Below are 27,419 nucleotides of genomic sequence, written 5' to 3'. Positions count from 1 at the left end.
CTTGTCTGGTTCGTGCAGACTGGATTAAAGGTCGGCAGCCAGGGAGGAGGCTCCCTTTCATGGGGGAGGCAGGGATTTCTTCCCTTTTTTGACTTGTCTAGAGGGCATAAAGCAGTGTGAAGTCCATGAAAGGCTTTGAGATGCTCCTCAGAAAGAAGCTATAGAACTGTACTGCTGCTAAAATGTGTCTGAAAAGGAGAAAAAAACAGAGTGATAGGGCTGCACTTGCTCTGCTATTACTTACCAAAAACCCCAGGACACTTTGGCAAGGCCAGCTGTAGCTGACAGGATCTGCCTGTCTCTGCACACATGTGTGTCCCCACAGGTACATGTTCAACACACGCAGCAAATGCTTGAGACAAGCAGGTTTTTTTTTCCCCCCCTGCATGCACATTACCAGTCGAGCACTGCCTATCACGTGGTCCTGAACTGCTCTCTTTTTCTCCTTCCTTCTGCACGCTGCCTGCCCCGGCATGCCACTAGGTTTGGAAAGAAGAGCATATGCTGTCAGGGATGTGTCCCTCGTGAGAGGTGGATCTGCAGTTCAGCAGCAAGGGCTGACACCTTCTGGCTGCTGGGAGGGCAGGGGAGCTTGCTAAGGCAGAGCAGGATCTGCAGGTAGCCTGCAGGAGGGGCAGCATCATCATCTTAATCACGCTGAAAGGAAATCTGTTTTTAATCAAACTATAAATAATGAATGAGCCGCTGGTCTTCAACTGCTGCACGATATTTCTGGAAAGATTGCTGTGCTCTGGAGGGTGGAGGGGAAGGTGCTCAGACCCAGCTCCTCAGAGGCACTCGGGCGCTCTCCAGGCCTTGCACCTCCAGGGCAGCTTGCATTTTCCGCAGCACAAACACACCTGACATTCCCAGCAACTTCCTTGAAAACCTTATATAAAGATTCCTGTTTACTGTTCAGGCATGTGCTTAATACTGAGAAGAAGAAGAAAAAATACAAAGCAACCCTCACTTGGAGCCTGTTTCCAAAGGATGCTGCTGGGGTACTTCATCTGTGCCACAACGAACCTCTAGCCAGCAGTAACTCTCAGTCCGGCTTTTCAGTAGTAAATCTTTATGCTGATAATATAGGATGCCTCATAAATAACCGTGCCAGCAAGATGAACACTGGGGAGGGAACCTGCTTTCCACTTCTCTTTCACCCTGCTGCCCTAGTTAATGGATTTAGAAACTCCAGTAAATACCCAGACAGCAATCTAGTGCAGTTCTCCCCCCGCCCCTTCTTGGAAGGACGCGCTGTGTTCCCTGAGCTTTCCTCTGCTGTCCGTGGGTGTGCATTAGATGTAGGCACTGAAGCAGATTCTTGGATCCGGTTACAAAACCGATGCAAGGAGTTGCCAAAAACCCAGGGCATCGATAAGTAAAAGCTCACAACTCCGCTCCTGCCCAACTTCATTCCGTGTCGCAGCAGCTTCTGCATCAGCACAGGTCACACACGGCGGCCAGGCTCTGATAGCCCCCAAATGACCCGTGTGTAGTTGTTCACAGGCCTGAAGACACCCCGTATGCTCCCACGCACTCGCTGCAGGTTAACCACCACGGCTGCGCCGTGCTACGGTGCTGCTCACACCTATTCCCTTCCCAATAACCGTCAGCCGCTCATTTTCACACTCTCCTACCTCCCTGGCAACTTTTGTTGAACCAGTTGCGGTTATATTTGCAACTGCTCCCTTTTTAGGCTTCGTTCTGGCCCACAGCTCAAAGTTGTTTCCATGTCATTTATTTTCATTAAATGTTATTTTGTGCTCGCAGGATTTAGAACTCCTCACAAAAATCTGCATCTCCTTGCTAATTAAAAGCATGCTTCTTAAGAGCCACGGGATAAAGCTGACAAAGTGCCACAGTGACAGTCAATTTCCTTTCCCTATCACAAAAGCACCCAACTTCTCTTCATCTAACCGTCCTCTCTGATGGCACGGAGGTTATAGCCTGGCTGTGACTGCAATAACATCAAACATTGCTCCTGTACAACACAAACTTTTTATTCCTCCTCCCAAACCAGTAGCATTCTCTACGCTACAAAGTCAGCCCTTTTTTTGCCCCTAGCTGCTAAGAGCTTTGCTTTACCTGGCTACCAGAGGAAATTGCACTCACTGCTACAGCAGTAGGCTCCTTCATCACGTCTCATTGCTCCTATATCAGCCTCAACTAATGCCAAAAAATGTGTCAATAAAATACCTATCCTGAAGTTCACTGTCTCACTTTCTAATAAAATGAAATCAATTAATTTTTCTCTAGGTACGCTGGAGATGGAGGATTTGCTCTTTCAACCTGCAGCCATGCACAAGATCTGTCTTCCTCTGGAAGCTGGTTTCACATGGTGGCTTAGATTTTCCCACTTTGTATCTAGCACCATTTGAAATCAGTGTTCTAGGAGCAAGAATTACAGCGTGGGAGGAGATCAAGCAGCTGCTAACTTCACTGACAGCCTTTACTCCTTAAAACAGCACTTTTCCAATCATTAATTGTTCGACACCCATCCATTTTGTAACATCACCTGACTTCTAGACACTATGCAATCACTGTACGCACCCTCTCAAGCTAGGGCCACAGCAGCAAAGTCTTCCTTCAAATGTATTTTACTTAATAAACAATGGCTGTGAGTTAAAGTTGTCCAGAGTAAAGTCATCCGAAGGTTGCATGGAAACCAACGCAGCGCTTCTTGCCTGTGGAGAGGCAAGGAGCACATCCCCTTCCTGTACAGTCGCTAGGACCCCACCATGTAAGTTACTCTGACAGTTTGATCTCAGCAGTTAACAAACCAAACGTGACTTCAGTAATTGTGCTGGTCACACCAATGCACACACAATCCACTCCTTTCCCTAAATTTTTTTTGAAGTTTACTGTTGTTGCCTTCCAGTAACGTTTTGTTAGACTTCTATACCTTTGCATCCTAACCACTAAACTGAAGCTGAACTATTTTTGCCTGACCTCACCCGCACAAACATGCTCACATACACAAAAGGATGCTCGCTGTGTGGATGAAGCACTTGATCAGACCACTGAATAGTCTTCTTTAAAGAATGCGTAGATGTCATCTGCAAGAGGATTCTTCTCTGAGCCAGGAAAATGTCTCTTACACAGGCTGACCGATTTCTCTTGGTGTTCAGAGTCTCAGTTTTTGTCTAGCACCATTTGAAATCGGTTATGATGTAGGGGGAAAAGCAACAATAACGGAAAACTTCATTCCCCCCGCCCCCAGAGTCCTTATAAATAAACGCCATCCGAAGGCTGCTCGTGCTTCACAAACACGACTGTTATGCTCTTCTGTTCTCTGACCTGAAGTTACACCTCCAGGCCGAACCACCCGCACAACAGGAGGACAGTCAGCATCCCGTTCAACTGGGACGGGTGCTTAAAGAGAAAGCCAAGCATCTGTTCAAACACCTAACAAAGATTCTTCAACTCAAGCAAGCCAGGGCCCTTGCGACCAGCGATATTCCTTGTGCTATGTTTGCCTTAACCTGTTATTTACTCAGACTTCTTTTCTTTTAAATAAACTTGTGTGCTACTTGGTATTGGGCTCTGTCTCAGGTAGACAGATTACGTGCTTCCCTGCTGGACGAGATCCAGTTGCTTCACGTATTTCAGTCCCCAGGTTCACACCCAGCACACTGCACGAACCACGCTCAGAGGCGAGCATTGACACCGATTCTGTAGCCCCGAGAAGCCTCCCAACCACCACGCAGAGCTGCATTTACCAGCAGATGGCAACACGAGGGCTTGTTACACCCGGCCTGTTTGTTAGCACAAAGTTCACGTGCTCACAGTGCAACGTGCCTTGCTATTGCCAGTTCAATTCTAAAACAAATCACATTTTAGAAAGTGATAGAGAATTCATGATAATCAGGACAAAATCACTTCTAGTATTGATGTCAAATTGCCCAGTAGCTGCCTATCCTCCTACCCCTGCTCACAGGAATCCCCAAACTTTATATAGAGCTTCTAAAGCTGTATAGTCTACACACTGTCATTGCTTGCAGTCCGTACCAACTGGAGAAGCACAAATTAAAAGATAGAGCAAATCATTTTTCTAGCCCATCCTCTGCAAGTTTGTGCCTTTACAAGGCAGCTGACTACACATTTCTTTGCAAAGAAAATAAAGTTCATTTCAAGCGTGAACCTCACAAAGCTAAAAATAATCACATTCTACTTAATATTTTACTTAAAAACACCCAAGCAATATTTCCCTAAAGATTACAGCTATCACCCCCTGGACAGAAGTGCCAGGGCCCTCCACAGGCTTTGCTCCTGACGCAGGGTTACATCAGAACAGCCACACAATAAGCTGCCTCTTCTCCATCAAGTTTGGTAAAAATTGAGGTTCACGAGTGAACACTTCGGTTTTGGAGGTTCTAGGAAACCCTCTGCTCTTCCAAAAGAGGATAAAAAGATCACAAACTGCTCAGGAAATTAACGCACATTCTCTATACTATGCATCCAGGTGTTTTAAGTAGTTTTCCATACAAAGTGCAAACTTCCATCTCAACAGTTACCACCTACTGCAAATTTGGTACATGAAAAATTATCTTCCAGAAAAATGGAAAGCAGCTGTGTACCACACGATGAATGAAAGACAAACACGGCTAAAAATACATTTTTTTTTTATTTGCAATATTACAAACCATCACTAGTCTTTACATTGGGGAAAATATAAAAATAAAGCCACCTTTTACAGTTATTTCACTTTAGCGATAAGTGCATTTCAGCGTATTTTAATATTGGAGATGCCACACAGAAGCTGGCTAACAACCGGCACGCTCAATTCCCAATATATTATAATATCAGAGTAATTACAAACAATTATCAAGCTAGGTATCAGCTATTCAAACGACTACAAACAAGTGCAGCCAAAAGCCCTCTTTAAATAACCCGACACTGTTACAAACTCTAGCAATACAACTGCTGGGATCGACCCAAAGAGCCTAAGAAGCCCTAAATAGTTTGATGATGTTCAGACAATCCGTTCACCACCGGGGACAGCAGCGTCAATCTACCACAGCCGAGAACAGTTTAATGCTGCCTCGGCCATCTGCAGTGAGGCAATTTTTTTTTTATTTTTTTTTTCCCTGGGAAAACTGGTTCTTTTTCCCACAGATTCACAAAGCCAAAACCTGCCCTAATTTAGCTTTTGATTTTCATAATGATCTGAAATAGCCAGTAGGCATTTAAAGTAACAGCCAGCAGTGCGTGTCTGAGCCTCGGTTCAAGGCAAATTCTGTGATGGGAGCTCCTGGAGTCACCATCTCGACCAAACCCTTTCATAGCATGGCTGGCTACCTAAAGACAGAGCACGTCTTCCCACATCACCAACATACCCGTTCCTTCGCTCCTGCAACTAAGGTGGCTTGGTCTTCCCTTACCGTGAAAAGGGAAGGGAGCCAGACAGGGACAGGCTCGTGTCTCAACAGATATCCACACCACCTGCATTACAGAGCTCGACTCAGCATAGTAGTCTGTCTACAGGGATTTGAAATGCTGTTATATGGAATATATGATTATAAATAGTAATTAAAAAAAAACAAAAAACAAAAAACAACAAGGAAGCTAAACCCACACGGCACCCTTTCTATCCTAAGAAACAACATAATTATCTCAGAAACAGATCAAAAAAATAAAAATTAAAAAAAAAAATCAAGCATCGCAATGATCTTAGAGGATGGCTACCACAGATTTCAAAGCAGTTTATGGTTAGGCACCTTCTGTCAACAGGCCAACGAATTCAAAATCAGGGGATGCTCCGCTATGGAATTCAAGTTTCCTTCAGTTTCCCATTGCAACAAGTCCATTATGGTGTTTCTGGGACTAAGCCAAGGAGCCAGGAATACAAATGGCTTTTTTCCTTCTTAAAAGGCAATAGAAAAGCTATAAAACCGATTCAAAGGCACATTTTAATCCATTAGATATACAGAAACGACCTTGGGCAAACAAAAAAAAAATAGCATATACAAGATCTAAACTGATCATTTCAAGCGGACAGAGCCTTAAATGGTACTTATCTCTTCAGGAAATAATTAAAACATTTCAGAATACAATAATCATCATTTATACCCCCCTTGACCGTGAAAATGAATGAGAAGCACATGAGAATTTTAGCGAGCAGAACTAACATTGCATAGTCTTCCGTACGGAAAGAGGAGCACTGCAGGCGGCGGGCAGCAGCAGCCGGTACTGTGACAGTCCTGCTCGCAGCACTCCCGCCGACACAGACACTGGTGCATGCTACATGAGGTGCCTTTAAGTCCATTTCACATGCACAGAAAAGATGATAGGAGTGACCCACAAAGGACAGCAAGAATGGATATTCTGATTTTTTTTTTTTTTTTTTTTAAATCCTATTAATGATCTCCTACTACAGTTAATCAGTAGTATATAACAGTACAAGAGAGATTTATCTGCAGGAAGTTAACGCACTCATTTTCCATTTCTGATAGGCACATTCAACTGCAAGTTCCCCTCCCACCCTCAGAAAGGGTCATTCATGCTTTACAGCTCGTATATTTGGCAGTACATGCAGTGCTGTCACTCTTCCTACAAACAAAAAAACAAGGCAAATCAGAGAGTTTACATGTAAATAGTTCTTACATTTATTCTGAAAGCACAGCCTTAGTTTTATTAAATCAGCACGTAAAATCATGAAACTAAATCATTTGTCCTCTTTTTACTCAGCAACCGACAAACTATGAGATTTTTGCTTCATTTTCAGCCACTAGGCTACTAAGAATGACCTGAATGAAAAGCATTTGATCCAATTGGATCATTTGAAGCGATGAAGAGACCATGCCCGAGTATTATCAGGAGCTTAGAACAGGTACAGGATTCCTAACTCATTTGGAAGCTGCGCCACGTGCAACCCTTATACTATTTTATGCACAGTATGATGGTTAGTACTTATTTTATAACCAGAAGCCAAGTATTAGTGAGAATTTTGATTCTGTAGCCTGCTAACAGCAAATATACAATCTTTAAACATGAGGATTAAAATTTATAGTCACATCCACAACTAGTTATACCCATATGCGTGTATTTTCACATTCTTGAGTAACTCATCTCTTCTTTTACAGAAAAAAAAAGAACAACAAAACTCAACCAAAAGCAACAAACCTCTGCACTATCGCTTGAGGTCTCCAAGGAGTTGTAGATACAGGAAGAAAAACTTGGGAGCTAACAGCGTGTACACATACCAGCTGGTATGGCAGAACATTAATTTCTCCTATTGCCATGAACAAAAGGGAAGACCAGAAATAAGAACTTGATTCCTTTTTTCTCTCTACAAAAAGAAGGCCGACTAACCCAGAAAACTAATCTCATCTCTATTACGTACATCTTATTTCATAGGTAAATATAGTATTTATTCGTGTGCACCATCTCAAACTTATGACAAATACTCAAAAGTCACTTGGTCTTTAAAAAAATAATTTAAAAAGGCCATTCATTTGAGAAGACCTTCACATTAAAACAGACATTTTTTCAATCATTACCTTCTCAGAATTTGTGCAATGGAAAAAAATCAACACAAATACACAAGTTTATAAAACCATTTGTAGAGCAAATTCTAGCCATTAATATAGTAATGACAACATGCCAATAAATACCAGTCAAATTAATCTCTCCTGTCTTAAATCTGTCCTACTGCAACAAGGTTTAAAGAGTCAGATTTTTAAAAGAGCTCGTTTGGACTCCAGACAAGTGCAATTCCAGCCATCGTCAAATGCACCTGACTACAAGACTAAGTGCTAGTTTAAAACATGAGAGAAAACTCAACTCCAAACAAGCGACTGTATTTTGGCACTTTTCAGGCCCACAGAACTCTAAATTTGAAAAGAGAAACTGCCTTTTTATAAAAGGTCTAAAAAGATCGTTTGCACTTTTTGTAATGCACTGTTGTAGCCCATTTCATGTTACTGAAAGAGGCACAATGTTCCACTGAGTCCGTACGTGGCTTCAATCACAGAGAAAAACATTACTAATTCTTTGAAGCCAACCCAAAATTAAGATTTGTGATATGCGATCAGCGGAAGCTACCATTTATGGCACTGAATGACAGTTCTTCCGGTAACACGTCCTGTTCTCACAAAATGAACAAAGTATAACCTTTCCTATAGGAAACTGAGGTGTACTGGATTCCATGCTTCCCCTGAAATTGAGTAAACTGTAAAAAAGACACTTAAGCTTAAAGCAAATGTCCAAATGAAACGGAAAGCATGTACCTTTTAAGATTCAATTAAGTCATTTGTGCAGTTTCTTCCATCTCAGCTGGCACATTAGTTTTTAAAATACATGTTTCCTTGCAATTCTCATCAACTGTATAGGAGCTGAACAGCAGAAGGGGAAAAAGGTCTAATTGAATATATCCTATAAAACTGACAGACTGGACATACAAGCGACAGAGGGTGAGAAAAGATTTGTGCTGCAGTTTGAAGACAAACCCAGTCAGTGTGAGGTACTAGAAGCACAATGGGTCAGAAAGGCTCGACCACGTCAGGAATCCAGGAAACTAAACAGTGAGATCTAGGCCTTAGTAAAAGGAGGTCAGGTTGGGCTTTCAGACAAGAATGCGATTTAATAGATGCTCACAGCGATGAAGCTTAAGGAAAGCACTAGGTGTAGTAGGATGTTTCACGGCGTGGGATTTTCAAGAATACAGCATTATTTCATTTTTGATCATCCCTTCTTCGTTCTCCACACTGAGAAGTCTCTCCACACATGAAGAACACAAAGTGCTGCCCTAACACTCTTAACTCCCCCTCGGACTATCCGGGTTGCAAATTATCCAAGCAATGGGTGGTGAAAAGCAATTACTCAAAAGCACCGCAGTGCTCAGCAGTGTGCAGGTACGCAGCCTCTGCCACTCTGCTTACAGGGCCACTGCGGCCCTTGTAAAGATGCCACATTGCCTACGTGGAAGACACTAAGGCTAAAACCTTGCTGGATGTCACCTGGCTTCAGGGGTCTCCCAGGTAGGACTGTGTGTACTGTACTATGAACACAAACTGCAGGAATATTTCCTCTGGTGGGCTTTATTATAAGAATCCCTTCCTTCATCTCACATACCCCAAAAATCTTTTAACAAGATCTGCTGGAATTTAAGTCAGTTCAGATGAGATGCATATAGTATGCGTACCACCCAACTTGCTCCGTATTTTCAGTATTTTGCCTGTTACAAACTATTCCTCCACTTTTTTTTGAAGAAGGTAAGATAAGAAATCACTACAAGAAGCAATGCACAGTGAGGCATTCAAATCTCCTGCCAACCCCCTATGAAAAAGCATACATTAACAACTACCCGCTTTGAAGATGAAATTTAAAATGCCCTGCGTTCCACTAAAAACAAAATACTACTATTTATGCATTTGATATTTTACAAGTCTGTAATGTAGGGATACCAATCACTGCTGCTGCAGAAGGAAAAACTGAAGTGGATCTACACATTATACATTCCAGTTGCAAAGCCAGCTATTTGCTTTTTCAAACAGTACAGGAGGACCATTTTAGGTCAATTTCATGTGCTTTTTTTTTTCATTGTAATTAAGCCTGTGTTATTTTAAGGTGTTTCTGATCCAAAACACAGTGGTTGTCCAGGTCCCCTCACTACCATTGATACATCTGTAGAAGCAAGGAAGCCCCTTAGCTCACCTCCAAGGCTTCCAAGCTCATTTCAACCCCTCTAGCTCTTAAAGCCTATGGAGACCTCTAGTGATGCCAGATGCTTACTCAGGCAAGAAAATAAAGCAGGTGAAGCCCACCCAAGCCAATACTACCACTGTTTTTAAGAGAAAGTGGCATGTTTTAAAGCAGATGCAAAATTACTTTCTTGGTAAGTGTACCTATGTTAAATATAAACCCAAGCACAGTTTTTCCTTCCCTAAAAATAGCACAAGCGTTAATTAGCAGCTTATTTGAATAAAAGATACAAAAACAAAGTCAAATATGTTGTTAGGCACTTTAGCTTCCCATCAGCTGCTAAGCTTACGTATAAACATTAGGCATTTGAAACAGAAAAGGCAGATAAAGCTCAAGAAACTTAAATATATGTTAGCATTGCTTTTGCTCAGTCACAGAAATTGGCAATAAAAAAAAAAAAAAAAAAAAAAGCAGGCTTACTCACCCTTCTTGTGAAAAGCATTTCTTATAGACCCAGAAGGCTGCCAGGAACACCAGAACTACTGTAATCACTTCAGGAAAAAAAAAAAAAAAAAAAAAAAAAAGCTTTAGAGTGACAGTCACTAACTCACAAAAAAAATACAGCCTCAAAAATTAGCACTGTCTTCACCCAGAGTCCTGTACAACTCCCTCTTCTTACAACACTTAAATTTTCATGGCTTATTTCACATGTGTTTGATGCTTTACTCAGGACTCTTCAAGGTAGATCTGCTCAAGAACAGTGATCATCAAGATGGCAAAATACCACCAGTTCAGGAACATTAAAACAGATGTCACAACAGCCTAACTCTACTTTTTAGAAATAGTTTACAAGGAATCAGTGGTAGAAAACCACATTTGTAAAAATGTGTTTGTTATCCACTTTTCTAAGCACAAGGACAGAAAGATGGAGTAAGCACTTCAGTTCACTGGCAGTTATTTATCTGTTCATGCTTTCAGTACACCCAAATGTTGAAGAGTTTATGAAAGTGACAAAGTCGTGGAACACTGCCTTTGAAATCTAATTACATATATGAAAAAACATTTTACAAAAAAAATGACTTATAATTGCTAAGTAACCTTAACTTTTTTTGAATTCTGCAACTTCAGTAGACATTTCTAAAATTTTAAACACTAAAATAATTTTAAAACAATCTAACCTGTAAAATCATTTAACATTACTCTAGTCAGAGATGAAGATGACAATATCAATTCCACAAAAAAAAATAAAATTCACATTGTGTATTGTTCAGGTTCTAAATGATACTTACCACAGATGATGGCGATAACATAGGCACCTAAAACAAAACAAAGGAGTGTTATGAGGAACACATCTTGTTGAAGATGTTACACAAATGTATCTTATACAAATACTCATTAGGGTATTTCAAACAGGTCAAGCATTTTTGCCAAGACAAGCCTTGCAGCAGGTCTGTTTACATGGCAACTTCTATTTATTTTAAAATATTCCTATTCTTGAATGGACTTTTACCGAAACCTTGTTTTCTTACGTCAAAATAAAGATGGAAGTTTGCATTAAATGACTTCTCCTGAATATAAAGGTATGTTCCCAAGAAGTAAGTTTTCTGTTACATATACTTTTATCCTGTGAGAAATTCTTGCAGTTCATACTTACTTAAGTGGCAAGTTGGGACTTCAGGACTCCATTTGCCTTCTCCCATATACACAATACGATCTGCACCGTGTAACGTGTAGCCTGCGTAACATTCAATTGTAATAGTATCCCCTACAGCATACTCAGGTTTTTGTCCATAAATTACTCTGCCATGACTAATGACTGGAGAGGAATCATGATGTACAGGCTTACCTGAAAAAAAAAAAAAATAATAAAAACAAAATTAAGAATAGAGCTGGTACATGGAACAGATCAATGATGTTGCCAACAAAAAGCCCGTGAAGCCCCTAGAGTTGTGTAAATATAAGAAGCTCAGTCACCCTCAAGACATTTTACATGGAAAGGCTGCCTGCTTCCTATAAGCCGTAGGTACTTTTGCTAATGGACATGTTTCAGACACATTAACAGAAATACACATCCCAACTCCATCAGGACAAGCTGCTGCATCCAAGTAAGAACCTCTCCGTTTATAGTATGAGTGATCACATGATGCAGAGTGAAATGAGCATAAAGTTTGTCATCAAAGGAAGAATCTTCAGAAAACACTCCCACTCCAGACCTTTCAAGCAGACTTTTGAATTTTGTCAATTTCTATACACAAAGCTAAGACTAAACTAGGACTCCAACCAGGCACAGAACTCTCCTCACCTGCTCAGATCACAGCCCAGGACACTCACCACCTATTAACAGAACCCAGCTGTGCCCAGCTGGGCACACTGACAGGTACCTGACTTTCAGGGGCTGCACACTGTTACGTCAGACATTTGGAACTTGTCCATCCTTGATTTTACTAATTATGAATTCTACTCACATGCACAGTTTTGTACAGAGCTCCATCTATTTTGTCCTTCACACGTTACTGTGATCTCTTCAGCACCATCAGGAAAAGCACAGTGAAGATCGCACCTTAACTGAACAGACTCTCCTTGTTTGTATTCGGATTGCAGTGGAATCACTTGTCCATGTGAGATCTTTGGGGCACCACAGCTATCTTCAGTAACTAATACAAGTATTAATTAGTAACTCATACTGAAATACACGCAGTAGCTAGCACTGAAATTTAAAAGCGTAGTGATAACACACTTTAAATGTTTTATAATTCATTAACTCACTCAGTATATATAAATTGCCATTGTATGAGAAAAAGAAATTAGTATACCTGAATTGCTAAAACTTCTAGCATACCTTCACAATTTTAAATGCAAATTTTTCCTTTAGAAGACTTAATGAAACATCACTGTAGGTATTTGTTAGGGTAGTATGATCATGATATAGCAGCTGAGAAATCTGTATCTGTTGGTTAATTATTTTCCTAAGAATCATCCCCAGATGCCTTGTCAGACCCATTCATTAAACAACACTCAAGCACACCTTTGCCAAAGTGGTTCTCGTTCTTGAGAGCTCATTACTAGAGTATACATGTAGGAAATCCTCTCACTGTACTCTGTGGCAACATTCCCCCTCTCTCTAGCACAGAGAAAGGAACAAAGTTGTAGAAAATCCTCTGCCATGTCCCATGCAAATGAGTCCTAAAAATAATTGCCTGTCAAAAATCTAACAACATACTGCACGCTATACAAGGTGCCTGGAAAGCAAGAGTTGAAGAGCTGGGTGAGAACACATTCAGACGTGATGATTTTGATTACTCTAGGATATTACGAACTCCCTCATTGTGCATAACCCTCATATTTTCCATCACGATTCAGAAACACACCTCTTCCTGTATTTCTGTATGAAATCACTTGAACAAATAGCGTGATGCTATAATGATGTGGTAGCATCACGGGTAAGTCCATGCTGCAACTTCTATAGGCAAATCTGCAATTCAACTCATTCTCACCCAAAAATTGTTAAGAACCACGTGAACACCTAAAACAGCGTCCATAGAGGAGGCTCAATGTCAACTTCCTCAGTTTATGATTTCCAACTACAGTATACTGACTTCAAATTTTAGCTAAGACTTACAGCACTCTCAACTTACAACAAAAGTTGGATTGCTATGTCTATGTAACAACTTACTTTTTTCACAAGTCGGTTTTGGCGGATGCCAGGTGTTATCTTCTTGACAGGTAATTACATCCCGTCCGATCATGAAATAGCCTGGATCACATTCAAACCTAACCGAGTACCCATAGCTGTACAGAGGTCCAAATCCAGTTACTTTTTTTCCATTTTGAACTTTTGGGTTTTCACATTTGACCACTGAAATAGGAAAGAGGAAAGCCAGTTCTGAAACATTTGTTAACAGTATCTTTACAAGTCACAGCTAGTCCTAACCTAGCTTCCCCATTCTTGCTCTTTACACATTCTTTTATCAGATACTCAGGCTTTATGGTCTGAGTTTCTTCACTTTATCCTTGTCACTTCTACAAATTGCATACAAACTGATGGGTTTGCCCTTTTTTAAAAAAAACAAAAACAAACAAAAAAATATCTTAAGTTCTAAGCCAATCTGTGTCATAATCAATCAATACCCACAATGTAGTTTATCTGACCTCCATCGGAACTACATCAATTTATAGCAGAAGATAGAAGTTCCTCCTTTTCTATAAGAAAAAACATTCACCTCCTCACTCAATTCCAAAAAAGGTCAGATACTGAAGCTTTGGAGTCAGACAGGCTACAATAAAGAAATATATTTTAGAGCTAACAACCTTTACATTGCGGAGGTGGTCCACTCCAAACTCCATTTAAGTCTCCATCAAGCGTGCAGAAAATAGAAGGTGTACCAACCAGCGAGTAGGGATCTTCACCTCTCTGTGCATCATTGCACCTATAGGTTACTGTTGTTTGATAAACATACTCAGGTGCTTCGGTGTAGTACCCGTTGGCTATACTTGGTGGTGGTTCACAAGGAACTCCTAGAAATAAATCACACATTTTAGCTGACAGAATTTTGTTACCTTGATCATCTATGTTACCATTATTTCCTATACATGAAAGTGTACTGCACAGGTGCTTTAAAATAAGCTATCACCATCTGAATACAAACTTAAATGTGGTCCTAATTTACTTACGTTCACAGAAAGGAACAACTCCATCCCAGTCAACAGCTTTATTTTTAACTACACAGGTAATTTCACTACTTCCACGTATTCTGAACCTAGACAGGTAAAAACATTTAAAAGAGGTAAAACATAAGAAACCTCATTTCTCAAGGAAGGAGCTAGAAACTTTGCTTGTGTAATTCCATAATTCTGACTGTGGGGATGTGACATACCACACTTCTGTTGTAACGAAAATGGTATCTTAAAAGAGTCTATTTTGCTAACAGTCTCCACTTTGAAAGTGAGAGAGAAGCAAATGAGATGTCACTACAGGAACGGATGGAAACCTTTCCATGTACCCTCTAATACTAATACCTTCAAGTTACTAACACTAAATAAATTGTAAAAGGAAAGGAAGAAGAAATCCTTGTAGGAGGTTAGCACTTTTGAGTTCATTTGCTATATGCAGACAGGTGGGTTGTTACTCAATAAAGCGCAATGAGTGGATGTTTGCTCCCTGTGCCACAGGAACATTAAAAAAGGTTGTTAGTGATTAACACTGTAGTATTTGCTAAAAACCTTAAGCCTCGGTTGATGCAAACAGCAAGTAAAGCCAGGGAATTAAGTTTAGATGTGATTTTATTTGCCCAAGGTATAAATCTGGAGATATTTCAAGTCAGAACTGGAATGAAACCTACATAAGAAAGTTCGGTTTTGGTTCAATCCTGGTCTAAACAGGGAATAAAAAAAAGAAATGAAAACTTCACCAAAACACTCACCCTGTGTGACAAGAAAAGGTAGCTTGTGAACCAAACGTAAGATCTGTCACATGAACAATACCGTTTTCCAGTTCTCCTGGATGAGTACATTTTCTCGCTGGGGAGAAAGGGGAAAAAAAAATAAGTCTACATCTTTGTAGTTATATACAACGACTAAGTCTTTGTCGTATGCTGTCCTTAAAATCACTAGTATTTTTCAAGCTTCCTTTTAAATTGTAAAAAACATTAATTCTCATTTGAAAACAACTGAAATCATCAAATCACAAAGAAGAAAAGCAAGAGTTTAAGCACATGTCACCTGTACAGAATTCCTCTGTTTGCGACCACCTTAAGTCTTCACCACACGTTCGATCTGGCGACTTCCCAGGGATTTTCATATACCCGGGGCGACACACGTATGTCACTGTGGTTCCAACGGGAAAGCTCTGCTTTGCGCTGGAACTCTCCGTCAGCTCCGCGTACTGCAGTCTTTCTGGAGGCATACACTCCTCTGCCAGAGCACAAGGGAAGAAAAAGCAACACTTAGATTTATCAACAAGGAAGGAGACAAGCTGAGGGCAGGCTAGTGTGGTAGGTTTAAGGATGCATCAAAAAATGAAAGCAACAACGTTCTTAAAAGCCAGAACTACTTATTTATTGAGATTTCAGGTTTTCAGTTCGTATTTAGAGCACACCCAATGCCCAACTCCACGCTAGCACCGGTTAATCCACCATTTGTTTGCTCGCCTTGCTCTTTAGCGTTCTGCCTAGGCAACGCGTTGCTTCCTAGCGGCTATTTTTTGTGTTTGCCTCATTCTTGCGGTTAGATACAGAAAACTTAACCCCCTGCGTGCTCACGGGGAGCACAACACCCGCGTGGCAGGCTGTGGGGAAACCGCAGGGGCGGAAAGCAGCAGGGTGGCAGCTGCCCTTCCCCTGGACAAAAGGCCGCTGCCGCAGCGCCTCGGACAAAACCCTTTGTGCTCCTTTGTACTCACCCACCGCGCTATAAAACAGCGTTAAACAATAAAACCACCGCCCCCCCACCCCGTGAGGTAACCCCCAGCCCTGGGGCTGAGCCAGCACCCACCGGCACCAAGGGGGCCCCACGCTGCGCTTGGCAGCGAGGTCTCGCCCCCCGCCCTCCCTCCCCTCAGCTCCCCTCGCCCTGTGAGGCGACGAACGACCCCCGGGACCCCCCCGAGACCTCCCCGGTTCCCCTCAGCGCCCCCCCGGCTCCCCTCAGCTCCCCCCTCCCGGTTCCCCTCAGCGCGGCCGCTCCCCCTCCATGGCGCCTCACGGAGAGGGCTGAGGGACAAAGCGCCCGTTCCTCACCCTCCGCCCGCGCCTCGCCGAGCAGCACCACGACCACCGTGACCAGCAGCAGCAGCAGCCCGAGGCCAGGCGGGCAGATCCCCGTCCCCGACCCCGTTCTCGTCCCCGTCCCCATGGCCGCAGCCCCGGCAGCGCCCGCTCCGCGCCTCTGCCTCAGGAGACGCAGCGCGGGGCTGGCGGCGCATGCGCCCTGCGCGGTCCCCGCAGCGCGGCGGGAGGGGGGCGGCCGCCATGGCGGGGCCCGGCCCGGCCCTCCCCGGGAAGGGCGGTGCCGCGGCCCGGCCTGAGGGGGCTCCGCTTCCCCCTCAGGAAAGGCTTCAAAGCGTGCTCAGTAACAAAGTGAAAATAAACGCTTCCGTGTGCGGATTTTTTTTTTTTTCCGTTAAAAATAAGCCGCGGGTGGGGCTTGTCTAAGAGAAGGGAACACTAATAAGCCGAGATCTGTTGAAATGGGGGGCGAAAGGAGGGACAAAACCTAAAGCATTTGTCTTTTGTTCACGTTTTTTTTTATTAGGTTAAGCGTTTGTAGAGGAACGCCACGCGTGAGCGTTCCTGGTGTAAATTATAGAGCAAACCATGCTGCAGGCATGGGCACGGCTACCGCTAACAAAGGAGATCTGCGGGCCAACACATCCTGACCGCATGCTGCAGGAACGCCTCTGTGGAGCCTGCTTAGCTCAGGGTTTGCGAATAGAGAAGGAAATAATCTTTGTGAGGTGCCATGTGGGAGAGAAGTCCCTCTAATGAGCTTCTGTACTGTGCGCAGCTTGAGCTTCGTTAGGCCCTTGGGGTGGTTAATGGGAGCAGGAGCAGCGTGAGCGTTGGTTCTGCAGTAAAGTGCCTTTTTCCACACAATTTCAGTCTCGACACGAGCAGTGCTTCCGTGCAACCCGCTGCTGCTTGAGGAAGAATGTCTCCCGTGCCTTACTAGAGGCAGCACAGGTCGCCAGTCTAGGAAGAAGACAACATAATGGTGTTAAAATTAGATTTTCCCTGCCTTTATACTAATGTCTAGAGATTATGTCATCACTCAGGAAAGGAGGAGGGCATACCCTTCTGGGTAATGCTTTGTTTGAAAGAGGAAATCATCGCAAACCAGCCTTCACAAAAGGAGAAGAAAAAAAAAAAAAAGGCACCTAAATTTACAGATGCCATTTTGTAGTCAAAATGATTGCATTCGGATTGCTACTAAGAGTGAATATTAATTATTATCTGCAATAGATTCAGCATGGAAAATAGACTCACCTGTAAATAAAACTGGCATCGCAGTAAATGCAAAAACAAGCCAAAATAAATAAACAAAAAAGAAAAAAGGCCCAGTTCAGAGTCCTTTCCTTACTCTAGTGCTGTTATAGCAGTTGTTTGGAGAGCAAACTTTCCTATAATTCTTACAAAGAAAAGCAAGTTTCTGCAAGACATAAGGCATAGCTTGAAAGCCTGACCAATGAACACCATTTATTTGGATTACAGACAGGAAATGCACACATCAAGGACAGTGTCTGGAACATTATCTGGATTTAGTTCTCCAGATTTCAAGGGAAATATGTGAAATTTAAGTTAAGTTTTACATGGTGTTAGCAAGAATAGCATGTTTAAAGAAACAGCATGTTTAAAACACTGTCTCTTTTATATATTCGGCAAAGGAAAGCATCTTACCAGAAGTCTGAGGGAAGAGAATTTTCTACTTGAATGATTATTCTGGGACAACCTAAATTTGCAACTGTAACTGATATTTTATATAATTAATAAAAATCCATACCTGCTATGCGAGACATGAGCATTTCTTTTCAGTTATCTGGTCCAGAGCGGTTTTGTAGTTGTAGTTTTCATATGTATGATAAAAGCTACATGAAAAAGAACAGGACACAGTAAACTCAGTCAGTTTGTAAAGACCACTCAGGTTTCCCCTAAGGAAGAGTTTTGGAAGTGAAACAACCACATGATTCCAGGTTGGTGTGCATTGAACAGTTTGCAACTCTGAGCTCAAGACACAAAATTAAAAGATTCAGTCACACTCTGGCACAAATTTTAAGCATTTTTACTGCATAGGAGTCACACCTGGGCAAGAAAGATCCAGCAGACTGCCTTACCCTTGCTTCTGCTTAGAAATAATTTTCCAGATAATGCCTGCACCCAGGAGAAGCAGGACTGCCGCAGCTGCGACTCCTGAGAGGGAAGAGCACGTATTATTTTCACTGTATGTTTTAAAACATATCAGCCCAACAGACATAACAAGGCATATCTTCAAGTACATAGAGGAAAATAGTGCCCCTGAGGCTAAAGATCTGGCCACAAAAATGTTTCCGAGCTGCTTACCTAGGCCTACTGAACCAGACTTGCGTGAAGCTGAAGGGAAGAGAGAAACATAAGTCAGTAAACTATTCTAAAATAAAAATAAAAGGCAATGTTTCTCAACTGTAGCTAACCACTTCATTAATACATGTATGGCTTTTGCTGCCAAGGCCTACAATACAGAATTTCTTAAAAAAAAAAAACACATACATTTATATACTTTTTTCATACAGAAGGACATTTGCATTTTTAAAAGGGAGATTGATGGTAATAACAATCTTACCCAGAAAAGAGGAGTGCAGAAAGACGGAGGAACAGAGTTTTGAAACTGCCCTGCTACAAATGGCTACTTACGGTTTTCTATTTCCCTGGTCAAATCGGCTTTAAACAGACCTAAGAGGCCCTGGGAGCAGGTCGCACAGACAGTTAGGGTAGAAGAATGACACCGCTGTTAGAAATCATCTTTCTGTTGTTAGGGGGGATCTAAAGCTCATGGAATTTCCTTCTATTCTCACCTGAAGGGTTCATGAACACACTGCAAAAAATGAATTGATCTAGACCTTGTCCAGTCTGCCTGACTAGTAGCCAAGTATTGCAAGCTTTTAAGAACAGAACAGAGGCTGCATAAATGCACTTGCATTTTTCTTTTTATTCTCTGCTTCATTTACGTATCACTTACTTAGTTTACAGGCTGGCACAGGAGGGTCCCAGCTGAAGTCCTCTTGGCACTGAATCTGACTGATGCCTTCCAACATGTAACCATCATCACATTCAAGAGTAATGTTAGTCCCAAGTCGGTAAGTGTTGCCACTTGTGGCTTTCTTAACACCTTGAACTTCTGGGAATACACATCTGATCTCTGAAATTAGAAATAACAAAAAAGGGCATTAAATGAGAAGGAACAGGAAATATTATAAGTACAGTGGAGTTATTTAAGGCATTGTTCTTGAATTCTTTCTAAATAACTCTTACTCCTAAGGAAGAGCCAAGACTAGAGGGGTCAACATGTAAATTTTGACCTCTGTTTTATGCCTTTCTTATTTTTACCATTCGTAAAATTTTTCACCATGCGTAATACTTACTAAGGACAATTCAAAACCATGAGAATGTCAAATGACAGGGAGAATTTTTTCCGTGAGTCTGCTTTCTCTAAATAGCTACTGACTTATTTACATAAGCATTTGGTTTGTTTCCTCCTTTTGTTACCCAAGTGCGTTTCAATTGAGTCACTGTTGTGGTGCAACTCCACTGAGGAAGTGCCCTGTGAATTTATTCCAGTGAATGCCCATTTTTCCGTGCAGGGACACCCACACTAGGAATCTTGTTACATTCATGAAATAGCTGATAGTCAAGGTCTGCCTGATGGCCGACCTTCACTGTATGCCGCACAGAAGTGCCAAGTCACAGGAACAGGGGCATGTTCCAGAAAAGGAACAGAAAGGCTCACATGTAATTTACAGGTAGTCCATCAGGGAAAATTCATCTGACATAATCACTTCCTTCTGTTCCTTCTAGTGATAACGGGGAGTGAGAGACACAGAAAGGGAAGGGGAGGAAGGAAATTTCTGCTTGTCAAAGAGAAAAAAGCTCTTAAAGGGGGAAAGTTAATAAATAGCTCACTCACAGCAACAAGGGCAGAGATGCAGAACATGCGAGAATTAACACTGCCTCCCAGAATTGCCCCTACTGCACTCGTATCCTTCTGGCTATTAACACAAGCTGGTTCCCATCCTACTTCTCTATAACAATATCATATTCTTCCCAGTGATCCCAAAAGCGAGCAAATCGATAATTAACATCACTAGCTCTGATGTGGAAGTGGTTCCCAAGTGAAATAAGGGGGTGGAATTCGGTGTTAGCAGCTGCAGAACGTTTTACCACTTTGATTTTGGCCCGTGTATCTCTGAAGCTTTCATCTCCCAAAGTAAAACGTGTGTGTCAGCATGGCTACATGGCTCCTCAGCCCAGTTCTGGGGGATGTCTCCCACCAGAACATCCAAGCAACACGAGCAGACGAAGCTCACACACACCTTCACACCGAGGGGGAGGCTGGCTCCAGGTCCCTAGTGCCGTGCAGTTGATGAAAGCGTTCCCAGCGAGCGAATAGCCGGCATTACAGCTGTAGGATACAGATGCTCCGTAGGGGAAAGTGTCGGAAATGTTGCTTTCAAGCTTCCCGTTGGTGATATTTGGAGGAAGAGGACACTTCACAGCTGGAAAGTCAGGGAGAGACAAATGATAGTGTTGAAATGGGAATCCTTGTGGACTTCCAGAGAACAGCTAAGGCCTTGTACCTTTGCAGCCTTGTTTGTTTCCTTTTAATTTTTTACCTAGCCTCAGCAACTGATTTTTTAATCATATAACTCCACCAGGTTTTGGAAATGCGTGTAAACTATCTTGTTCCTATCACCCATTCAGTAGTTAAGGACTCAGATTTAGTCTTTATTTAGTCTTTTTTTTTATAACTATCTTTTTTTTTTTTAATCTTTAGACCTTTCCCTAAGGCACACCAAGTGTTAAATGTCCTTTCTTCTTAGCTCTCTGCAACAAACACACACCTTGACAGACTGGAGAAGGATGGCTCCAGGCTCCAGACTCGGTACAATGAATGGATGCCATCCCAGTGAGGGCGAAGCCGGGCTCACAGCTGTAGCTCACAGATGTTCCAGGGGCAAAAACCGCTTTTGCCAGGCCACTGTGCCACCCGTGGGGGATAGCTGGAGGCTTGGAACAGCGTTTCACTAAAGAGAGGGAAGCCCAGATTAAAACACAACTCGTACAGGCAGGAGGAGAGGCTCCAAGCACCCGTGCATGGCTGCACGCCCATCACCACACCACTGACACCAACACACGGAGCCAGCCCTGCCCAGCCCCGTGTGCTCACTTCACCCCGAAACATCTACAAAGTGTGGTGTCACACGAGTTTCTTCTTATGCAGGGGAACACTGCCCAGCAGCATCTTCCCTGAGGCATCAGATAGGTTTGTGTGTATAATAGGAGCTGCCCGCTTGTAAGAGCACCTTACTGCAACATCCGCACGGGTCCCTTACGTCTGGCACAGCTGGCCTGAGCTCGCTTTTAAGGAGTTTGTCCTGAGAAACTGAGACACCAGCGATAAGAATGGGAAAAATTAGGATCTTCAGAGCTAAACACTAGATGCCAGGACTCCTCTCAGCCCCTAAATATCCTGCTACATGCTACAAAGAGTGGCAGGGTCAGCAAGGAGAGGTGTCTGAGCACAGGCGCTTACCTCTGCTACAGGCAGGCAGTGGAGGATCCCACATGCCCCCAGGCTGGCACTGGGACTTGTGGAGGCCTCTGGGGACATTGACAGCATTGCACTCAATCGTGATGATGTCTCCAGGCCTGTAGAGAGACTCCAATCCGATCGCCTCTCCGTTCCCGACTCCCGGTCTCACGCAGCCAGCTGCGGACAGGGAGGGCAGAAAGAAGCCTTTAGGCTGTGAAGCTCGCGTGGGATAGGGATGGGCATTTGGCCACAGGGACCTCATTCTTTCTTTAGAATTTGCTGAATCACATCAAGTCCTTACCCAAATGTCACTACATGCTTAGCATATTTAGCAAGGCGAGGAGAACCAGTGACAAGCGCACGAACACACCTTCGCAGCGAGGAAGGGGACGGCTCCAGGCTCTGTTGGGCGTGCAGCGGACAGACTCGTTGCCAATAAGGACAAAACCAGGTTTGCAGCGGTAGTGCACGAGTGCTCCCACACCAAACATGTCCGAGGAAGGGCTGCTGTGCTCCCCGTTAGCAATGCCTGGAGGAGGCAGACACATCACCGCTGACAGAGGAGAGAGGAGGAAGGTGAGAAGGTGAAGTTAAACCATGAAAAAAGTGATAATGAAAGACTAAAACAGTGCAATTACTCCTCTTCCCCTCAAAAAGCAGGACGGGGGGAAGAACAGTTAGCATTTAGTAAATTTTGCCTTGCATCATAGACCTACCTGGGCTCACCGTGGTATCAGGATGATGATAGCGTTCTGCCACCCCATCTAGATGCAGCATTAGGAGTTGAAAACACACATTTGGTTGAACACATGCAATGCACAAATGCACCTTCATTTTCTATCATCTTTCCTTTATACTTCCAGCAAAAATCACTCCTCTCTGATAGGCAATGTCCTGCCATGTAGCTACCAAGTTCCTGACTTTCAGATAATGAAGAATAACAACATGGATTATGGGCTGCAACAAGCAGGGGGAGCAAAGCGGAAAAAAACACAGAGCACAGCCTTCAACCTGGCACATCTCCTGTGTCAGAAGAGAGTCACAAGTGAAAGGAACAATAGCTGCTTTTTCCTTAGAGCACTCAGAGCAAACAGGAAATGTAAAAGCAAAATTGGCTTCAGCAGCAATCAGGGAGGACGCGCGATGTCAGCGGGTCAGCGTGATGCTCACCCTGCTCACAGACGGGCACGGGGGGGTGCCACCTCCTGTTGGCTGAGCACTGGGCCGTGCTGTGGCCTCGCAGGGTGAAACCTTCATGGCAGGTAAAGTTAACGGTGTCCTTGTACCTGTAGCGATGTTTAATACCAGATATCTTCCCGTTCTGGATCTGTGGGGCTGGACACACCACCTCTGAAAGAGAAATTCCTCATCTCAGAGAGGGAGCCGTGTGCAGGTGTTAGCTAATGACCACCTTATTGCATATTTAAACACAGTTTTGTGCCTGCAAGCAGAATAATGCAAACACATTCAGTAAATACACTGAATGGTGTAGGAATCCATAAGCAGTGTCGGGCGTTCTCATGGCTGTTTTACTACACCAAGCTCCTGCTTTCCAAAGCAACTCCACCCAAAGGGAGGACCACATCCACACTGCACCGACCACCCCCTGCGAGACAGTCGTGTGGCTTGGACAGCAGTGCAGGATACAGAAGGTCCCAGTTTAGTTTTACTACTCTTCTCCTGCAAGACACGTTTCCTCCTCCTTTTATTGTGTTTGTGAAACAAAGGGGACACGTCCCTAGAGGCATCTGACAACTCTTCATTCTGCATAACTCTGCAAGATCACAAGCTAGCATCTGGAAGATTTTCAGAAGAAACCAAACAAATATGCAAGCAAAACAATCCTAGAGGAATATTACACTTAAGAAGGCTTATTCCTCAAGGCTCTACTTATGTTAAGGAAATGGCACTTTTTGATTCTAAGGACCAGATCTGGTCGTGACCCACTTACTCTGACAAATGGGAAGATCTCCGCTCCATGCAACGTCTGCTCCAAAAAGCTCACATCGCCTCAGAGACAGCCCGACCAGTCGGTGCCTGGAGTCACACAGAAGGAAACACCAGCTGGCACCGGGGCACACAGCCTGGATTTTGCACTCCCTCCGTCACGCTGCCCCCAGCGCTTCCTTCTGCAGCCTCCTGTGGTCACCGAGGTGTCCCTCTTGGTTTGGCACACTGGAATGAAGGATGCCAAGCTCCTTCTTCCTGGACCCAAGAGGAACAGCGGTGATCCCAAGGGACTCTGGATTAGTTTGTTCAGGTGCCGAACCAGGGCTCGGACCCAAGGGATTCCGAAGCCTCCTTGCACCATGTGTTTGCCTGCACCCTCGGCTCCTGCTGGGTGGCTGTCTGAGAAGACAGCCTGAAAATGAAGTCTGCAAAGCAGCGGGTTGAGCACAGACAGGGAAAAATAGGAGATGCTTCTCCCTTTTCTGAGCAGGCACCAGTGGCATAACTGGACCCAAAATGCAGATCCTGGCTTGCTGTGGAGAATGGCAGGAGCCGAGGAGTGTGCTGTGCCCCTTTGCTGTAAGTCACCCAACACCGAGCTCAGTAAATGGAGTCAGCAAAGGCAGCGCGGGACTCACCCTTCCTCACACGTGTGGTTCACAATGGACCCAAAGAGGAGATCTGTCAGAACAACAACTCTGCCATTCTTTGGTGCTTCTGGATAATGGCATTGTTTCCCTGGGAAAGAACAAGGCCAAGTTTAAACTCCTCTCTTGCGGTCTGGTAATGCGCTACGAGAAAATATCTTAAGGATCTGTCCACATTCAGACACCAGTAAAGAAGGCATTCATATAAAAACCAAACCAAAACAACAGCTGCCCAAACTATGTGACTAGTGAAGCCATGTATGATTTTTTTTTTTTTTTGTAAAGATTGCTTTTAGAGACCCAGAAATTTGTCGCAATTGCAACAGTTTTCAGAGACCACCACCAAACGGATTGAGCTATTCACTTTTGCAGAACGCCCGCGCTTCAGACCACGTGTGGTTGCTGAGGCACGTCAGAGCTGGGGGCACTGTGGGGTGCCGCGAGTATCCCGGCCGGCAGGCGTATCGCACCGTCCTCCCCACGGGAAATGCCGTCTGGTTTCTGTGCTCCTCAGTGAGCTCAGCAAAGCTGAGTCTTGGAGGTGCGCCGCAGCCACCTGTGGGGGGAGAGAGCACAGGGAAACTTGGACATGTCCTTCAGCTCCGTCAGGTTGTGTTAGAATTTGCATCGAGTATGCACAGATAAAAGTTTGCAAGCAAAACTGACAGCAGAAGGGAAGGACTAGGCGATTCAGCGTTTTGGGAGGAGTGAGGGAAAGGGTCAGTCCCACGGGCTGGTGGCAGAAGTTGCCAACCCTTACCCCAGCCCTTAGCTGCCCACCCCACGTACCTGCACACTGAGGAGGAGGCAGGCTCCAGTTTCCAGACTCGGTGCAGTAAATCGATGCCTCCCCCAGGAGGCTGAAGCCAGGGTCACAGCTGTAGTTTACGACCATCCCGGGAATGAAAACTTCCACCTCCTGGCTGTTGTGACTGCCTCCTTCAATGCTTGGAGGTGAAGGGCATTGCAGGACTGAAGAGACTGGAAAAGAGCACGAATGGGGTGATGTGAAGCAAGGATTACACGCACAATGCCACCAAAGTGAGCAGAGCACGTGCTGGAAGCAAGCTTGGATGCATGGGGACGCTGGATTTGCAGTCCCCCGACTCTGCAGGTGGCAATTTGCTGACTCCAGAAGCAGACATGCAGGCAGTGCCTGGATTTGGAGCCTTTAAATCCCTGCCCATTTGCTCCCCCATGCCCAAGAAATGTTGCTGCAGCTGCTGCCGGGAGCCCCTCTGCACGGGGTGCTTCTTGTCGAGCCCCCGCGATGGTCTCTGCCCTCTCACTGCGCACCGCAGCTGGCAGCTCACCTTCACACCGGGGGTGCGGGGTGCTCCAGCTCGCGTTGTCTGTACAGTGCAGGCTGGATTTCCCAACAAGAGAATAGCCGGGGTCACAGCTGTAATTGACGGACTTCCCAGGGCTGAACACGTCCATGGCCTTGCCGTCGTGCTGGCCATGGTCGATCACTGGTGGGGGAGGACACAGCTGCCCTGCTGGGAAAGAATTTTGATTTTTCTGTTTAGTTTTCCCGTTTATTACTGGAGAGTAGAGTCCGTCAGTTCGATTAAGTTCTCCCCCAATCCCTTTGTATCACTGCCAGGTCCAGAGGTGAAAAAAGCACCTTGACACCACGGGGCAGGGGCACTCCAAGCTCCGGCAGAGGTACAGTTCAGGTGCGCCTCTCCAACCAGAACAAAGCCGGGATCACAGGTGTAGCTCACGGACATGTCGCTGCTGAAAACTGCCAGGCCTTGGCCACTGTGCCTTCCGTTGGCAATGGCTGGAGGGGGAGAGCACTGCGACTCTGTGGGAGAGGGCAAAGCCATAGATCAGTGCCGAGAAAGAGAAGGAAAAGGGAAAAATGAAAGGACTCGGTGCGGAGAAACATCAGAGCCGAGCCATCAGCCTGTGCCGGGTGTCCCTTGGCTGCCCTCATTGCCGCAGCCCATCCGGGGGGCTCAGCTCATCTGGGAGCACAGAGGAGGGGACGCTTGTCCCCTGCGAGTGCCGTCCCCGTGCCCCACACGCCCTACCTCCGCAGCGCGGCGGCGGCCCGCTCCACTCGCCGTGCTCCCCGTCCACCGTGGTGCAGAAGATGGAGGCGGCTCCGGCCAGCGCGTGGCCCGGCTCGCACGTGTAGGTGACCACGGCCGCATAGGGGAAGGTGTCCAGGGAGTGCCCGCTGTGTGTCCCGCGGGGGATGTCCGGGGGCGGCTCGCAGACGATACCTGCGGCACGCACAAGGCGGGTGTGAGCAGGATGCACGCTGCCGGGATGGAGCGGGCGAGGGTGAACCCATCCCAGCATCACGCTCTCTGTTGTTGCCTTGGGAGATCCTTCCCAAGGAGAGCACCCGTGCGAATCTCTTTGTGCTGTGTTTGGCTCCTCACCAGCCTCTGCTCTGCTCAGTGCACTTACTCTGGCAGACGGGAACGTCTCCGGTCCAGCCCACGCGTGTCCCTGAGTCCAAAATGACGCAGTGCCGCTGGGAGGCTCCGACCAGCCGGTGCCTGGGGTTACACCAAGGTGCTGCTGTTACTACGGGACTGTCTCTGGAGGTGGCAGCTCACAGCCACCAAGCACAGCCTCATCTGCCATCGCATACTGCCACTTTATGGCTAGAAATGCCCGCTTTGATGGAGTCTGTTGTCAGCCAAAGCCTTCAAAACGAAGGTCCCTTTTCCCCTCGCGCATTCAGGTGGTTGTGCCCTCTAATTGACACTTAAATTTATTAATAAATCCCCTTTTCCACATTTCTGCTGCCAATTGGACTAGCAGTTAGACTAGAAACAGACCATGGTGAAGACCAGAATTGCTTCGGCCCAGAACTGCTTTACAGCACCTGAAGGGCTGCGAGGTGCACCCTGGCCACGGGGACCATTTCAGGTTTTGCTCAGC

At 44.8% G+C, this 27,419-nt stretch overlaps 2 protein-coding genes across 2 annotated transcripts in view; both read right to left on the bottom strand.

Annotated features, from left to right (window-relative positions):
• Positions 1 to 5,075: 5,075 nt before the first annotated feature.
• On the bottom strand, positions 5,076 to 16,489 carry LOC116498730 (complement receptor type 1-like). The gene is made up of 11 exons (XM_032203109.1): positions 16,377 to 16,489; positions 15,361 to 15,552; positions 15,063 to 15,159; positions 14,314 to 14,399; positions 13,951 to 14,157; positions 13,316 to 13,498; positions 12,108 to 12,296; positions 11,297 to 11,488; positions 10,932 to 10,958; positions 10,127 to 10,193; positions 5,076 to 6,549 (listed from the first exon to the last, which is right to left on the bottom strand). Exons 2-11 carry the CDS (start codon positions 15,542 to 15,544, stop codon positions 6,498 to 6,500), a joined length of 1,284 nt encoding a protein of 427 aa, XP_032059000.1. The 5' UTR covers positions 15,545 to 15,552; positions 16,377 to 16,489; the 3' UTR covers positions 5,076 to 6,497.
• A 601-nt stretch (positions 16,490 to 17,090) lies between these two features.
• LOC116498657 overlaps positions 17,091 to 27,419 on the bottom strand; it is a 66,842-nt gene continuing 56,513 nt past the window's right edge. The window contains exons 72-86 of the mRNA XM_032202993.1: positions 26,940 to 27,031; positions 26,555 to 26,749; positions 26,188 to 26,325; positions 25,829 to 26,011; positions 25,305 to 25,496; positions 24,880 to 25,071; positions 22,289 to 22,471; positions 21,919 to 22,095; positions 21,227 to 21,409; positions 20,699 to 20,881; positions 19,348 to 19,527; positions 18,693 to 18,722; positions 18,467 to 18,542; positions 18,136 to 18,220; positions 17,091 to 17,327 (exon numbers count right to left, since the gene is read on the bottom strand). Of these exons, the coding sequence (XP_032058884.1) occupies positions 18,139 to 18,220; positions 18,467 to 18,542; positions 18,693 to 18,722; positions 19,348 to 19,527; positions 20,699 to 20,881; positions 21,227 to 21,409; positions 21,919 to 22,095; positions 22,289 to 22,471; positions 24,880 to 25,071; positions 25,305 to 25,496; positions 25,829 to 26,011; positions 26,188 to 26,325; positions 26,555 to 26,749; positions 26,940 to 27,031 (2,086 nt within the window). The 3' untranslated portion in view covers positions 17,091 to 17,327; positions 18,136 to 18,138. The remainder of the gene's footprint in view (positions 17,328 to 18,135; positions 18,221 to 18,466; positions 18,543 to 18,692; positions 18,723 to 19,347; positions 19,528 to 20,698; positions 20,882 to 21,226; positions 21,410 to 21,918; positions 22,096 to 22,288; positions 22,472 to 24,879; positions 25,072 to 25,304; positions 25,497 to 25,828; positions 26,012 to 26,187; positions 26,326 to 26,554; positions 26,750 to 26,939; positions 27,032 to 27,419) is intronic.

This window comes from Aythya fuligula, chromosome 25 (assembly GCF_009819795.1).
Source record: "Aythya fuligula isolate bAytFul2 chromosome 25, bAytFul2.pri, whole genome shotgun sequence".
NCBI classification, from domain to species: domain Eukaryota; kingdom Metazoa; phylum Chordata; class Aves; order Anseriformes; family Anatidae; genus Aythya; species Aythya fuligula.
This window is presented reverse-complemented; position numbering and strand designations above follow the sequence as displayed.

Bases quoted from the DNA above. Each gene is read 5' to 3' on its own strand.
- LOC116498730 (XM_032203109.1), bottom strand. From the start codon at position 15,544: ATGCCTCCAGAAAGACTGCAGTACGCGGAGCTGACGGAGAGTTCCAGC. The intron at 15,160-15,360 runs GTGACATGTGCT...CTTTCTCCCCAG, and splicing joins AACAGAGGAATTCTGTACAG to CGAGAAAATGTACTCATCCA. The intron at 11,489-12,107 runs GTGAGTAGAATT...TTTTTTTTTCAG, and splicing joins CTCTGTACAAAACTGTGCAT to GTAAGCCTGTACATCATGAT.